Genomic DNA, 15,414 nt, shown 5'->3' with positions numbered 1-15,414 from the left:
AGGCAAACCCACTTCTCCAAGGCCACACAGCTGGGAAGTGGCAGAGTGGAGATTGTAAGTCCTCTATTCTTAACCTACTATCCCACACAGCCTCCTCGAACTCTTAACCAGGCTTTAGCTTGAGTCTCTAACCCAGCAGGGATCTTCCCCGTGGCTAACCTTACCCGGCTCTACCTTTGACTAGGTGTGTGACCTCTGAGCAAGTTGTTTTAACAGATGAAGATTAAATGACATAATGTAGAGACATCAAGCACAGAAGCTGGCACATTGTATGTTGCTAGTAAATGGGAACACCCAGGTAAGAGTAGCAGAGGCAGAGATATCCTGAGAAGCCCTGAAAAGCTGATCCCTAACTCCATAAAGAGCCACCTGGCTGTCCCAGACTCTCTACTTAGCATTTGACTCTTCCGGAAAAAACACCCTGCCACTATCCCCACCATTAATCCTCCTTTAACCAAGATCTTGGGCTGCAGAGTCAGGCAGATTGAGTTACAATCCTGGCTCCACCACTTACCACCTGTATGACCTTGGACAAATGACTTCTTCCTCTTTGGGGATCAGTTTTCTCACCTATAAAAAATGAATAATGGTGCCCACTCCATAGGGTTGTCATGAGGATTAAATAATATTATGCATGGAAAATGTTTAGCACATGGTCACGCATAGAGCAAAGGCTCAGAAATGTTAACTATTTTTCTCAAGTAACAATAACAGTTGCAGTAGCATTCCACTGCCTGCTGATTAAAGTCCAAATTCTTTGACCCAGCACACCGTGGACCCCATCATTCCTTCCTGGCCTCTTCGCCGGCTGTGTCCATGCGGCCTTCTCACCTCTGTGTCTCTGCCCGTGACCTTCCTCTGCATTCAGAGAGCTCTCCCACACTTCGCACCTGCCAACACCCCACCCAGCTCAAGCCTCATTTTCCAACTAAGCTGGCAGCGCTTCTGTTGCTCTGAGTCTCCACACCACTTACAGCCCAGCACATATTCGCATCCAGACTGCCCTGTGGGAAGCTTCTGTCCACACTTGTCTTATCTGTGTACCCCTGTTCCAGTGCTCACACCTGGTTTACCTTTGTGGGAATTGACCTTTCTCCACTATCAGTCCCTGTTTTGTCCAGGGATGGGCATGTGGCTCAGGCCTTAGACAAAGTCACCTTGATTAATTAAGAAGTAGGCACTAGGCTGGGCGCGGTGGCTCATGCCTGTAATCCTAGCACTCTGGGAGGCCGAGGCAGGTGGATCGCTCGAGGTCAGGAGTTCGAGACCAGCCTGAGCGAGACCACGTCTCTACTAAAAATAGAAATAAATTATCTGGTCAACTAAAAATACATATAGAAAAAATTAGCCGGGCATGGTGGCGCATGCCTGTAGTCCCAGCTACTCGGGAGGCTGAGGCAGGAGGATCGCTTAAGCCCAGGAGTTTGAGGTTTCTGTGAGCTAGGCTGACGCCACAGCACTCACTCTAGCCCGGGCAACAAAGTGAGACTCTGTCTCAAAAAAAAAAAAAAGAAGAAGAAGTAGGCACTTGACCAAAGCTGGCCAATAAGAATCAGCCCTGGAACTTTTGCTGGAATCATTCCTTTTCCACAGGCATTGCTAAGCTGAAGCAATGTAAATTCAGAGCTACCAGTAGCTTTATTTGTCACCTTGAAGACAGAAACTTAAAATGAGCCAACACAGAGGAACCAAGAAATAGAGAATGACAGATTCTTCATGGCGTTATTTGAGCATCTGGATCCATCCATGCCCGAAGCCAGATACTCTTGACTTTCAAGTTAAGAGTGAACAAACCCTACCCTCTTTACTTTATTCTAATTTATTTAAGCCACTTTGAGTTGGGTTTCTGTCACTTGCCACTGAAAGACTGCTGACCAATATGGTGACCCAACTAGACAGTAAGCTTCCTGAGAGCAGGAATTACATTTTATAGGCCTAAGATCCATGGGGACAGGGATGATGTCTTATGTATCTCAGTATCGCTGCACCAAGTACAGGAATGATCATAGAGCAGATGAGGAATAAACAAAGGAATAAAAATCTTGCATTTTCCGGCGGGGCGCGGTGGCTCACGCCTGTAATCCTAGCACTCTGGGAGGCTGAGGCGGGTGAATCGCTCGAGGTCAGGAGTTCGAGACCAGCCTGAGTAAGAGCGAGACCCCGTCTCTACTAAAAAATAGAAAGAAATTATCTGGCCAACTAAAATATATATAGAAAAAATTAGCCGGGCATGGTGGCACATGCCTGTAGTCCCAGCTACTCAGGAAGCTGAGGCAGTAGGATCGCCTAAGCCCAGGAGTTTGAGGTTGCTGTGAGCTAGGCTGATGCCATGGCACTCACTCTAGCCCGGGTGACAAAGTGAGACTCTGTCTCAAAAAAAAAAAATCTTGCATTTTCCCAATGGCCCCGAGCTGTGCACTTAGAAGACCCTAAAATACTTGAAAAAAGTTTACAGGGACAAAAATTATATGACAGACATTTTAATTTTTATCTGACACAAACAATGCCCTTTGCTTCTCTGCAGGTCCTCTGAGGGCAAGTGATTTCTTACCTCCTTCTGAATGGAATGATCTTACAAAAGAGTTGTTCTAGGGGCCCCAGAGGGCTAAAAGAGATATTTTAAATCAACTTATCTAATGGCCCCCAGTCCGCCATTTACAAATGAGGAAATTGAGATTTAAACTATTAATAAGACTTACTTAACACTGCATGGTGAGTCACAGGCAAAGTCAACCAGAAACTCCCGTCCCGTGACATGTAGTCCAGTGCTCTGATCTCTGTCCTGGTGTCACTTTATTAAGCAAAGTGAATTAGTCACTTATCCAGAGAACTCAGAAATCTCTGAACAAAATGGAACAAACTGCTAAACTCTCCCAACTGTCCCCTTTGTGCAGTAGCACAAAGGAAAGTGCCCTGGACCAGACGTCCAGAGACCCAGGCCTTAGATCTAGTTTCCTCCCTTACTGGCTGTGTGACTTTGGGAAAGCCCTTCACTTCTCCATACTCAGTTTTCTTTCTCTAAAACAGGGGGAGGGGAAAGTGGAATTTGCAAGAGCTGATCTCTAAGATCCATGAAATCCTATGATTACATGAGGGTTGGTGGACAGTTCATCAAATCCCAAGATTAAACCCACATGGATTACAGAGAATTTGAAGTCCAAGAGGTCAGCAACCCATCTGCAGACTCCAAATTAAGGCTGATGAATTGGGGGTTCCAGCTGAGCATATATTCTTTCCAGCTTGCCTTTGGAAGAAAAATAGAATGGAAGTACATAATATCATCTCTCTGGGTACCACAGAGAAATATGGACCGATATCCCCCACATTCTAAAATTTTCCTTTCTCACCATCTTTAAAGATCCTAAAAGATCCACATCTAAGTTGAGTAGGGGGAAATGGATGTGAAACAAGCTCATTAGAATGTCTACATCTGAATACACACTGCCTTCTTCAAAGCAGTCCTTTTAGGAGTTTGGGCAGTTCTTCCAGTGAGGCAGTAATTCCTCCCTGCATTTGTAAAAGTCCTCTTGGGGAAGTAAACCAGCCACATGACTTTGTCCTCACACTTTGGCTTTCATCCCAAGTGACAATCCTCAATTTGTTCATCCATTGTATTCTCCACACTTGACCCTAGTGGCTTCCAGCCATTTCCAAAAATTACATTTCTCCTTTAAAAGATGGAGTTTTCCCTGCAATGAAAATATTCAAGAGAATACACCAAGCCAATTCCTGCAATGCTTTGAGCAGTGAAATCACCAGCAAGCGATATAACACCTCCTCCAGGGGGGTCTCTTTTGAAATGGCGGACACTTGTTGAATGTCCTGAGGTGCTTATTTTTAAAAACCATCTCTGCTGCATGATTATCACATTTTCCCTTCTCTTTCTCATCCCTGGAAGGCTCCAAACTTTTTTCTAGCCTTCAGCAGCCCTCTTCCCCCATCCCTCCCATCCGCTGGCCCCACCTTCCCCAGCCCAACTCCCTTCCCTGCCAGCAATTAGGCAAATGCCCAAGTTGCTGAGTATTTAAAATCTGCCTTCGATCGAAAGGTGGGTGGAAGTGGGGAACTCTAATGGATCCTGGAAAAGTGTCTCAGCATTTCTCATTCCCAAAAGGCCCCTCTCTCGTTCTTAGCCAAACAGAGGGTCCCTGGAACTCATTCCCACTGGGCTTGGCAACAGAACCCTTCCTGCAATGGAGGTGGGGAGAATAGAGACCTGCCCTCCAGAGACCCATGTTGGCAGGTGCTGTCAACCACCCCCATCTCAAACATTGGATAGGCACTATAGACAACCTCTGCCCCTTACTTATCACAGCACTTTAAAGATTACAAGATACTCTTTCATTTGTCCTCTCAGAATCCTCTCCACTGTGTTACAGATGAGGAAACCAAACCTCAGAGAAGTAAAGTGAAACACCCAAGTTGATAGTGTCAGCAAATTAAAGGTCCAAGCCAGATCCCTTGCTTCCCCATGTTATGCTTTTTTCAACATAACAGAAATCAATCGTACCTAGAGTAACCCCTCATTCAGATAAATATTTCCCCTAAGACAGCCAAAAGAGACCCTTGGAGACACTAACATCATGCTAACCCATCAATAAATGCAGCCTGCCCGTATCCAAGCATACAGACCCAAATACCCAATTCTAAGGCTCTGCTCCCTGCCCTAAGGTCTCTCTCTCTCTCATTGAATCCCCTCCCCAGTGGCTGCTGAGGGTCAGCCAAAGAAGTGAGTGTCTCAACACAGAGGAGCAAGAAGGGGACCTGGCAGGAAGGAGTCCCTGTCCCCGGCGCCTGTTCTGGGGGTTCCGCCCCCGCCCCTCCCCTACCTGCCAAGAGCTGCATCCAGGCGCAGATCTTGTAGACCGTGGCCGTGTTGCAGAAGAAGAAAAGCGAAAAGCAGGTGATGCAGCCGAGAATCAGCACCATGGAGAGCAGCACGAAGAAGGCGGCCGCCTTGAAGGCGCTGGACGGGATGGTGCTGAAGTCGGTGAAGGAGCCCCGGCAGGTGAGCTCGCGGCCCGCCAGCCCGCTGCCCACACAGTAGTGGAAGAGGCCGAAGTAGCCAGGCTTGGGGGTGCTCACGCTGTCGCCCACCCAGTAGGGCTGGATGAAGACCACCACGTTGATGATGGCGAAGCAGATGGTGAAGATGGCCCACAGCACGCCGATGGCCCGCGAGTTCCGCATGTAGTGCTCGTGGTAGAGCTTGGAGGCCTCCTGCGAGGGCAGCATGGTGCCCGGGGGCGGGGCCGGCGGCGGCGGCTGGCGGGGGCCGCCGGCCCGGGACGGAACGCGGGGCTGCCGGGCGGGAGCTGGGGAGAAGCGGCCCGGAGTCAAGGAACCCGCGAGGCGGGGCCTGGGGCGGAGCTGGGGGACCTGGGGGCCCGTACGGGGAAGACAGGAGGGGGTCATGAGAGCGCTGGAGCGCTGTCTGGGGGCGCCGGCCAAGCCCTCCTACTGGGGGGCCGAGGAAGGGGCCACGTGAAAGTTGAGGGGGGCCTGGGGTGAGGATACGGGCTATGCAAGTAAGGGAGGGGCTTGAAAGTGGTCATGGGGGACTTAGGGAGCGGGTTCGGGGGCCGGCATTGGGGGAGTAGAGGTGCCGTGGGGAGGTGGAAGGCGGGTATTGGAGGATTGGCAGAGGGGCTGTATATGGGGAGCTCGGAAGGGAATTTGGGGGCCGGTGTTGGGGGTAGAAGGAGATCTGGGGTTGGGTGTCTAGGAAGGGGCTATGAGGCCGGGGTGGGGGAGCGCTTCTACGAGGAGGGAAGAAAGGGATACAGGGGAAGGTGATGTGGGGGCTGGGGCAGGGAATGGGGCTGCCAGGAGGGTCCGAGAGGGCAAAGCAGCGGAATTAGAAGAAAGCTAGAGGGGAGCCGGGGCTGGAACTGCTGGACACGGGGCGGGGGGAGGGTGTCCTCAGAAGCCAGGGCTGGACTGTAGGCTGGGGGAGCCCAGGATTGGCGGGCCAGGGCCGGGGAGAGGGGCTTGACAGGCCAAGGGGAGGAAGGACCAGGGCCGGCGGGCAGCCGGGATGTCGAGAAGCGGCGGCGGACAGGGGCTGCCCCCGGGGCGCTGGGGAGCGGCCGGGCCCAAGTAGGGCCGGGCTGGGGGGGCAGCTGCCCCGCGCCCAGGCCAGACGCGCGCAGAGGCTGCGGCCGCGGGGAGAGGGTGCCGGAAGACCAACCTGGGCCCGGTCGGGGGCGGCGGGTCCGGGACGGGCACGGCCTAGGCGCCGCGGCTCGGCTCTCCCAGCGGCGGCTGCCTCGGCCCAGGCGGCGGCCTCTGCGCGGCCTCCATCTTGCTCGGGTTCTCCCCGGGGCGCGCTCTCGCGCCGAGGCGCGCGCTCTCGTGCACCGGCGCGGCCCTGCGGAGCGCGCTCCCGCGCGGGCCTTCGGGGCGGGGTGAAGCGGGGGAGGGGCGCTCCTGGTTCTGGCGGTCAAGGAGAAGGTGGGCACGGTCCCTGGGGCGCCCCAGCGGGAGCAACAAGCCCCCTCCATAGCAGGGCCCTGCGACTTGGGGGACTCCCTTCTTCCAGCCTGAGCTGTGGGTCCCCAGTAAGTCCATGGGAATGGGGGAGGGGCCGACCGGGGTATCATTTGATAGGAGAAGAACCGGATCTCTTGCTCCCGAATCACCTCGTCTACAACCTCTCCCCTTCAGGGTCTGGAGTTGCGCCATTACGCTTCCAGTCCTTTGGGTCTTGGAGGTGTTGAAGGTTCCCAGAGTCTCCTAAGAAACTGCCAACACCCCGGAGAGGGCACTCCCCAAACTATAGGAGCCCAGACCTGCGGTGGGGATTCGTTGGCCACCAGCGCAAGAAGTGGGGCCTGAGGAACAGGACACTGGGTAAGTACCAGGGAACAGGGGAGAAAGGGGCTGGGAAATGTTTGGTTTCCCCCCCTACACTCCCCCAGCGGCCAGCCACCCTAAAGATGTGTTAAGGATCAAATCATCAAAGTCAACGTGCCTGATTAGGCCACAGAACACCCCGGGGCCACTCCAAGGGAGCCAGTTTGGGTCATTTCTTTCCCTGTGGGGAAAGTAGCCTTTGGCTTAGGATCTGTCGAGATGATCTGGGTTGGAACCCAGACAAACTGTGACTAACACTTACTGTCTCTCTGACCTTGCACTCCTGCTCTCTGAACTTCTGTTTGCCCCGTCAATAAAGTAGGCAGATTAAGCCCCACTTCATCGGTGTAAGTGTGTGTGGGAGGGGGGTTGAAAAATAATCCATGTTAGTGTGTCCCAAACACTGTACCCCACACGGGGGTCAATCTGTCAAAATTTACATCTATCTGCAAAAAAGAATCATGCAAGATGGCCAGTTATCACTGTTCCAGTGGGGAGGAGGACTGATCCTTTTTTCTGAGATTATGTACTTCCTACTTTCTTAGTGCAGAAATCCATTTCTTTTAAGAAGTGGTAGTGATTTTAAATGAAAGCGTTTTTTTTTTTAATGTCCTTATTTGGCAAAACAAAAATTAGGCAGCCTTATCCCAACCTCAAAGTTCATAACAATTATGGATTCATGAAATCCCACAATTTGGAGATCTCAGACCCATGTAAATTGATCTCATCTGGGGCCCGAACACAAGGTGCTCAATAAATTTTATTTCCCCTTCCATTGGTTCCTTGGAGGGGGTATCCTGGCTGTCTCCTGAGAAGTCTGCCATCCTGGAATTATGGGCTTGTGGTTCTATAGATTCTCCCACTTTTCATGGGGGGAACATAGGCCAAAGAAGAGGATTGACTTACCAGGTTGGTAGATGGATTCTGCCAATCAGACTGATCAACCTGATTCATTAATTTACTCATGCATCCAGTAAATATGTGTGGGCCCCTGCAGTGTGCCAGGCACAGGCTCTATGCTGGGCACTGGGGAGCAGGTGGTGGGTAAAACAGTCATGGTGCCTGCCTTGAGCTGACAACTTCATGGGGAAATGGAAGGTGCTAGGAAGAGGGAGCGGGGAAGTGGCCATCCTCAAAGAGCATCTCAAAGTCTCCTTCTGTGGGTATTCCTGGTCTGGGTACTGTTCTGAACATACCAAGTCATTCCTTACTCTTTGCTCCTTACTTTGCCTGAATTATTGCCTTTTTTTCCTCTAGCCTGCTGAGCCAAGCTAGGCAGTCCTGGAAAAAAATTACAGAAGTCCATTTACTACTCTCCCTTAAGGCAAAAAATGAGAGTTCTTGCTAAGATGGACTCCCGGGTCCTCTGGGGCTACTCTATTCCAGATCTGCAGAGCAAAGACGCCCTGTAGAGATCTGCCCACCTCCACACACTTCTGATGACAGTGAGTTTTCTTTGAAGAACCTTCTTTCCCCCTCACTGAGTCCCTGGGTTTGGTGGAACTTACACACACACAACATGCACCATACGCCACTCCGGAGGGCACAAATGATCAGACCCAGATAATGAGAATATTCCATTGTCCTGGACACGATGATTGACTCATGGGTGGACCCATAACCAGGCCAAATAGTTGAGAATGATACAAGGTCATTTGTTGCAGTTTATAGGAAAGAGATGTTCTCTGTCTATTGAGTTTGTTGAGCTGGGGGGATTGTAAACTGCAGCTAGTGGAGGACATCTTTGACAACCCAAGCAGAGACCTTGTCTAAGAATAAGGTCAGCACAAAGGAAGGCTGAGAAATGGAGAGTTCTGATGTCATAGTTTGAGCACCTGGATCCATCCATGCTTGAAAACCTAGTTCTGAATTGTTTTGTTAGGGTGAAGCAATAATTTCAATTTTGCTTAAGCCAGTTTGGGTTACTTTTTTGTCACTTCCAATCAAAACAACTAACCAAAATAACTTACCTATATTCCTTCAAAAGAGAGAGCAGTTGCTGGTATACTGGGCTCTTTATATTACAGAAAAAACACCTGAATAGGTGAGCTACTCCTGACAAATTGAAACAAAAAGACCAGAATTTTAAGCCCGTCACTGCCCCACATTAACTGCATAAGCCAGGAACATGAGGCTACTCCTCAGAGCCTTATTTTCTTCATTTGTAAAATGGAAGAAAACATACTTGCTTCCCACAGATGTTGTAAGGATTAAGACAGAGAATGGATAGAAAATAGCTTTGCAAACTGAAAAAGGCTATAAGTGATTATCTTAAATTTTAACAATAAGTGACTTGTCCAAAGAATAGAAATAACAGTAGTATTGGAAATGCACTTGCTGAGCTGTGAGTAGCTAGGACAGGATATGTCCTCATTTAAAACACTAAACTTGGAGCAATTACAGAAAGAAAATTTGAGAACTCTCTACAGGAACAGCATCTTATTGACCCCAGGGAGAGGTAGACCAGAACAGAAGAGTCCAGGGGTCAAGACAGGACTGTAGATCCTAAGGCAAGGATGGTGCTGGATTGCACCTGGGTGAGAAGAGAAGCCCCAGGGCACTTCCAGCCAATACCCTAGCAAGGAAAGATGTGCAACTTGCTGGATACCTTTATGCCTAAGTTAAGTGTTCAGTTATGTCTAACAGTTACTAAGCTCTTACTGCATTCTCAGTCCCATGATCATTGCTTTCCATGTAGTATTTCATTTAATCTTCACAATAACTCTGTGAGGTAGTGTCATGGGCTGAGTTGGGTCCTCAAGAAGATTCATATGTTGAAGCTCTAACCCCCAGCACCTCAGAATGTGACTATATTTGGAGACAAGACCTTTAAAGAAGTGATTAAGGTAAAATGAGGTCAGATGGGTGGGCCCTCATCCAATATGACTGGTGTCCTTATAAGAAGAGATTAGAACCCAGGCAGCACCGAGACCAAAGGGTAACCCAGTAAGGATATGGCAACCATCGGCCGGGCGTGGTGGCTCACGCCTGTAATCCTAGCACTCTGGGAGGCCGAGGCGGGTGGATCGCTCCAGGTCAGGAGTTCGAGACCAGCCTGAGCGAGACCCCGTCTCTACTAAAAATAGAAATAAATTATCTGGACAACTAAAAGTATATATAGAAAAAAAAAAATTAGCCGGGCATGGTGGCTCATGCCTGTAGTCCCAGCTACTCGGGAGGCTGAGGCAGTAGGATCGCTTAAGCCCAGGAGTTTGAGGTTGCTGTGAGCTAGGCTGACGCCACGGCACTCACTCTAGCCCGGGCAACAAAGTGAGACTCTGTCTCAAAAAAAAAAAAAAAAAGGCAACCATCTACAAGCCAAGAAGAGAGACCTCAGAAGAAACCAAACTTGCCACACTTGATCTTGGACTTCCAGCCTCCAGAACTGTGAGAAAATTAGTTTCTGTTATTTAAGCCACCCAGTCTGTAGTATTTTATTATGGCAGCCCTAGTGAACTAACACAGGTATGCCTACTGTATGCCTATTTTACGGGTGAGGACACTGAGGTTAAATGGATTGCCCAAAGTCACACCTTTAGCAAGTAGAAGAGCTGGGATTTGTTCCCAGGCAGCCTACTCCAAAGCCCACATTCTTAATTGTCATGCCATATAAACCATTCTAAAGAGTGGATTTAATTCTTCTTCCTTTTATATCCATGTCATTTGGTTACAAACACATGTACTGGCATCAGCCCATCTGAGTTCAAATGTCATTTCTGTGGATTACTAACTGCTCTTGAGCTTCAATTCTTCTTCTTTAAAGTGGTGATGATAATAAAAGTGGTATCTCCTTCCAAAAGTTTTCAAGAATATTGAATGAGATACTGTGTGCATAGAGTGCTGAGGACTTGGAAAACACTCAGAAGCTATTTGCCATTAACATTGTATGGCTAGAAAGTGGGAACTGCAGGATTCAAACCTGAGTTTGTTTTGGTCCAAAGCTGGTAGTGCACATGTCCCTCACATTGAACCGTCCAAAGTTCCTGAGCCCCTAGGGAGAGGAATTAGACCTATGAAGTCACGTAAGTAGGTATTTGTTTTCTAATCCTGATACCTAATAGCTTGTGTGAGTTTGAGTGTGTCATTCAAATTCTCTGACTTTAGAAGGCTGAGGTGGGAGGATCACTTGAGGCCAGGAGTTCAAGACCAGCCTGGGCTATACAGTGAGCACCCCATTTCTACAAAAAATTTTAAAATTAATCCAGCCATAGCAGCGTGCACCTGTAGTCCCTGCTACTCAGGAGGCTGAGGCGGGAGGATCACTTGAGCCCAGGAGTTCTAGGCTGCAGTAAACTATGATTGTGCCACTGCACTCTAGCCTGGATGACAGAGCAAGACCTTGTCTCAAAAAAAAAAAAAATCTCTGAACCTCATTTTTTTAATCTTTAAAATTGAACTAGCATTACAATGTGTGGGATAGCCAAAAAATAAAAAATAAATCAATAAAATAAAATGGAACTAACAACTCCTTAATCTCACATGGTTCAAATGAGGTAAAATACATAAGGTGTTGGTCACATAGTAGATGGTCAGTTAACACTAGCACAGAGGATTTTGTCTTCCTTGGAAGGTTAGGTTCTAAAGACAAATGCAATTGGGGAGGAGCATGGTGTAAATTTTCTTTGAAAAATCCCTTAATTGTCCCAAAATACAATAAGCAAGGTTTCATGTATATCACCCCATCCCATACTTTGTAGGTATTAAAGTTTGAGAAAACTGAGATAGACTAAAGAAACAAAAAGAAAGTCTCTTTTCAAGTGAGAAGACATTCAAACCATCGTTTTTTAAAAAAAAAATATTTTTCCTTAGAAAATGTGGAAGAGAAGGAAAATTCATATTCGCTTGTAGAATTTACTCTTTACAGGGACTTATCTATGAAGTCTCCAAAGCACTGACACAAAATAGATTAATTTGTGCTTGTGTGGATTAAGATAAATAGCATAGTCACCTCTTAAGGAATATGTCCTTAGATTAAATGTGTGTGTGAGTCTGAAGCCAAGATGACCTTTTGAAAAGAGAAAAAAAAAAAAAAAACCATGTGTATATGAAGCCATCAGTATATACTATAATGGAAAACTGTAGGACTTGTTCTGTCCAGCATCCCTCTCCCCTTTCTTTTGATAATCATACCCAGCTTCTTTCAGGGAACGGCCCCTCCTCTCCTCTCTAGGCCATAGGAGTGGATGTGTGTTCCACTCAGCCAATCACACTGGCCCACCTGCCTGGCTTTAGTGTTTTGGCGTCAGGATGGACAATGGAGGCCATCGCGGTCAATCAGATGTCTTCCCTGGAGGAAGCTGGGGGGGGGGAGTGAGTTTCAGTTCTTTGCTCCCTGGATCATAACTGTAAAGATGCTACCTTTAGGTTGCAGATGGTCATGTCCACAATCCCAAGGCCGAGCCTGAGAGAATAAGGCCAGCGTGTGTTTAGAAGCTGGATTAAGAGATGGAGAGATTCTTGAAGCTGTTGGAGACTCTGTGGTCAAAGTTATTCCTGTCTTTCAATGGTTTGCTTAAATCTCCCTTTTTAGATTTGAAATAGCCCTTTCAAATAATGGTTTGAATTTGCTTTCTGTCTCATGTTCCTGAAAGAGTCCTAGTCTCTAAGGAAAGAGACATATCTTTCTTTTTTCTCCCTCAATCCCGTACATTATCTCTTGCTCTTTGATTTGGGAATCAAGTCATTTTTTCATTCCTTCAACCACTCAGTTAATAATCACCAGTGGCACCTCATGTATAACAGGTCCCATGCCAGGTACTAGGGACACAGAGATGAACAAGACTCTGTCCCTGCTTTTAAGGAGTTCACTGCCTAGTGAGGAACGCCGGAACAGACGGAGTATAATTGGAATGACAGAGGGTCACTCGGAGATTTTGAGAACCATGTGAATGGGCTCACTGGAGCTGTGATCTTGAGCGAGTGACCTGAACTTTGTGAATCCCATTTGCTTCAGTTGTAAAGAGGCCTTTGTAAAAAATACTATTTCACTGATGATTAAATAAAATGATGTGTTTTATACTTTAAGAAAAAGAAATTTTTCAGAAATTATGCATATAATAACAAGATGCCTGCAAAATTGTACCATGACCTTACTTGTGAGCACATATATCATCCAGGACTCCTGGGTTGCAAGTGACAGACTCAGCAGAAACTGGCATTAGCAGGAATAAGTTCCAGCAGGATCCAGCTGCTCAAGTGATGTGGTTGGGAATAATTCCCTTCCCGTGGACCCTGCGTTCCTGCCCATGGCTGCACACACAGGCAAGATCTTCCCAAGCCATGGCAAGATGGTTTCACTAGCATTGTGGCCACAGAACGTGGGGTGTGTGGTACTCATACGCTGGAATTTGTGGAGTGACCTTTGAGACCTAGTACATGGTTCATTTTCATAAATGTTCCCCGTGTGCTTCAAATAATGTGCATTCTCTATTAATGGAAGAAAGATTTTTGTATGTCTGTTAACTCAGGTCTGTTAATTGTGTTGTTCACATTTTGTAGATCATTACTAACTTTTGTTTGTCTACTTGGTCTATCAATTTCTGAAAAAGATGTTTTAAAATCTCTCACTACAGTTGACTGAGAATGGACGTGAAGGAACTTTATGGGGTAATGGTAACGCTCTCTATCTTGACAAAGGTTTAGGTTACACAGGCGTAAGCATTTGTCAAAACTCAACAAAGATATACTTAAGATATAAGTATTTCACTGTATACAAAATTTATTTCAAAAGAAAAAAATTGCAGCCAGATAATCAACTTTAATTAAACCTTTAAGGGGAAGGGTACAGATTCTTCAATTACTTTGAGGTGTGGAAAAATAAGACGGACTAATAAATGGATAATGCCAGGCATGGTAGCATATGCCTTTTATTGTCAGCTACTCAGGAGGCTGAGGCAGGAGGATCACTGGAGGCCAGGAGTTTGAATCCAGCCTGGGTAACACAGTGAGACTCTGTCTCTGAAAAAGTAAAAAATAAAAAATAATGGGTAGAAAGATACAAAGATGAAAAGATGTGTGAAAAAGCAAGTACAGTAAAATGTTATTGGTAGAATTTAGGCAGTGTGTATATGGGTGTACACTGTAAGGCTCTTTTTTATTTATTTATTTATTTATTTATTTGTTTATTTATTTTCCTCATTTTCTTTTTTCTTTTATACTGTAAGATTCTTTCAACTTGTGGTATATATATATTTTTTAATTTTATTTATTTATTTATTTATTTTTGAGACAGAGTCTCACTCTTGTTGCCCAGGCTAGAGTGCTGTGGCATCAGCCTAGCTCACAGCAACCTCAAACTCCTGGGCTTAAGCGATCCTTCTGCCTCAGCCTCCCGAGTAGCTGGGACTACAGGCATGAGCCACCATGCCCAGCTAATTTTTTCTATATATATATTTTTAGTTGTCCAGATAATTTATTTCTATTTTTAGTAGAGACGGGGTCTCGCTCAGGCTGGTCTCGAACTCCTGAACTCGAGCGATCCACCCGCCTCGGCCTCCCAGAGTGCTAGGATTACAAGCGTGAGCCACCACGCCCGGCCTATTTATTTATTTATTTATTTATTTATTTATTTATTTTTGAGACAGAGTCTCGCTTTGTCGCCCAGGCTAGAGCGAGTGCCGTGGCGTCAGCCTAGCTCACAGCAACCTCAAACTCCTGGGATTAAGCGATCCTACTGCCTCAGCCTCCCGAGTAGCTGGGACTACAGGCATGTGCCACCATGCCCGGCTAATTTTTTCTATATATACTTTTAGTTGTCCAAATAATTTATTTCTATTTTTAGTAGAGATGGGGTTTCGCTCAGCCTGGTCTCGAACTCCTGAGCTCAAGCGATCCACCCAGCTCAGCCTCGCAGAGGGCTAGGATTACAGGTGTGAGCCACCGCGCCCGGCCTAATTTATTTTTCGTACAGACAGGGTCTCACTGTGTTGCCCAGGCTGGTCTCAAACTTCTGGCCTCCAGTGATCCTCCTGCCTCAGCCTCCCAAAGTGCTGGGATTACAGGCATGAGCCATTGTGCCAGGGCTACTTTAAATTTTTCATTAGGGCCAGGTGCGGTGGCTCACAGCTATAATCCTAGCACTCTGGGAGGCCAAGGCAGGTGGATCGCTCAAGGTCAGGAGTTCGAGACCAGCCTGAGCAAGTGTGAGACCCCATCTCTACTAAAAATAGAAAGAAGTTATCTGGACAACTAAACATATATATAGAAAAAAATTAGCCGGGCATGGTGGCACATGCCTGTAATCCCAGCTACTCAGGAGGCTGAGGCAGTAGGATCACTTGAGCCCAGGAGTTTGAGGTTGCTGTGAGCTAGGCTGACGCCACAGCACTCTAGCCTGGGCAACAGAGTGAGACTCTGTCTCAAAAATAAATAAATAAATAAAATAAATAAATTTTTCATTAAAAAATTCTGAGGGCCGGGCACGGTGGCTGACACCTGTAATCCTAGCACTCTGGGAGGCCGAGGCAGGAAGATCGCTCGAGGTCAAGAGTTTGAGACCAGCCTGAGCAAGAGCAAGATCCCGTTTCTACTAAAAATAGAAAGAAATAAGCTGGACAACTA

At 47.2% G+C, this 15,414-nt stretch overlaps 1 protein-coding gene across 1 annotated transcript in view; it reads right to left on the bottom strand.

The window, feature by feature from the left end:
* The window catches only part of LHFPL4 (LHFPL tetraspan subfamily member 4), a 37,404-nt gene extending 32,169 nt beyond the window's left edge, over window positions 1-5,235 (bottom strand). The window contains exon 1 of the mRNA XM_045529928.1: window positions 4,830-5,235. Coding sequence (XP_045385884.1) covers window positions 4,830-5,235 — 406 coding nt within the window. The remainder of the gene's footprint in view (window positions 1-4,829) is intronic.
* Between the last annotated feature and the right edge of the window lie 10,179 nt (window positions 5,236-15,414).

The sequence above is a fragment of the Lemur catta genome, chromosome 18, assembly GCF_020740605.2.
Source record: "Lemur catta isolate mLemCat1 chromosome 18, mLemCat1.pri, whole genome shotgun sequence".
NCBI lineage: Eukaryota > Metazoa > Chordata > Mammalia > Primates > Lemuridae > Lemur > Lemur catta.
Note: the sequence above shows the minus strand (reverse complement) of the source record. Positions and strands in the feature narration are given on the sequence as shown.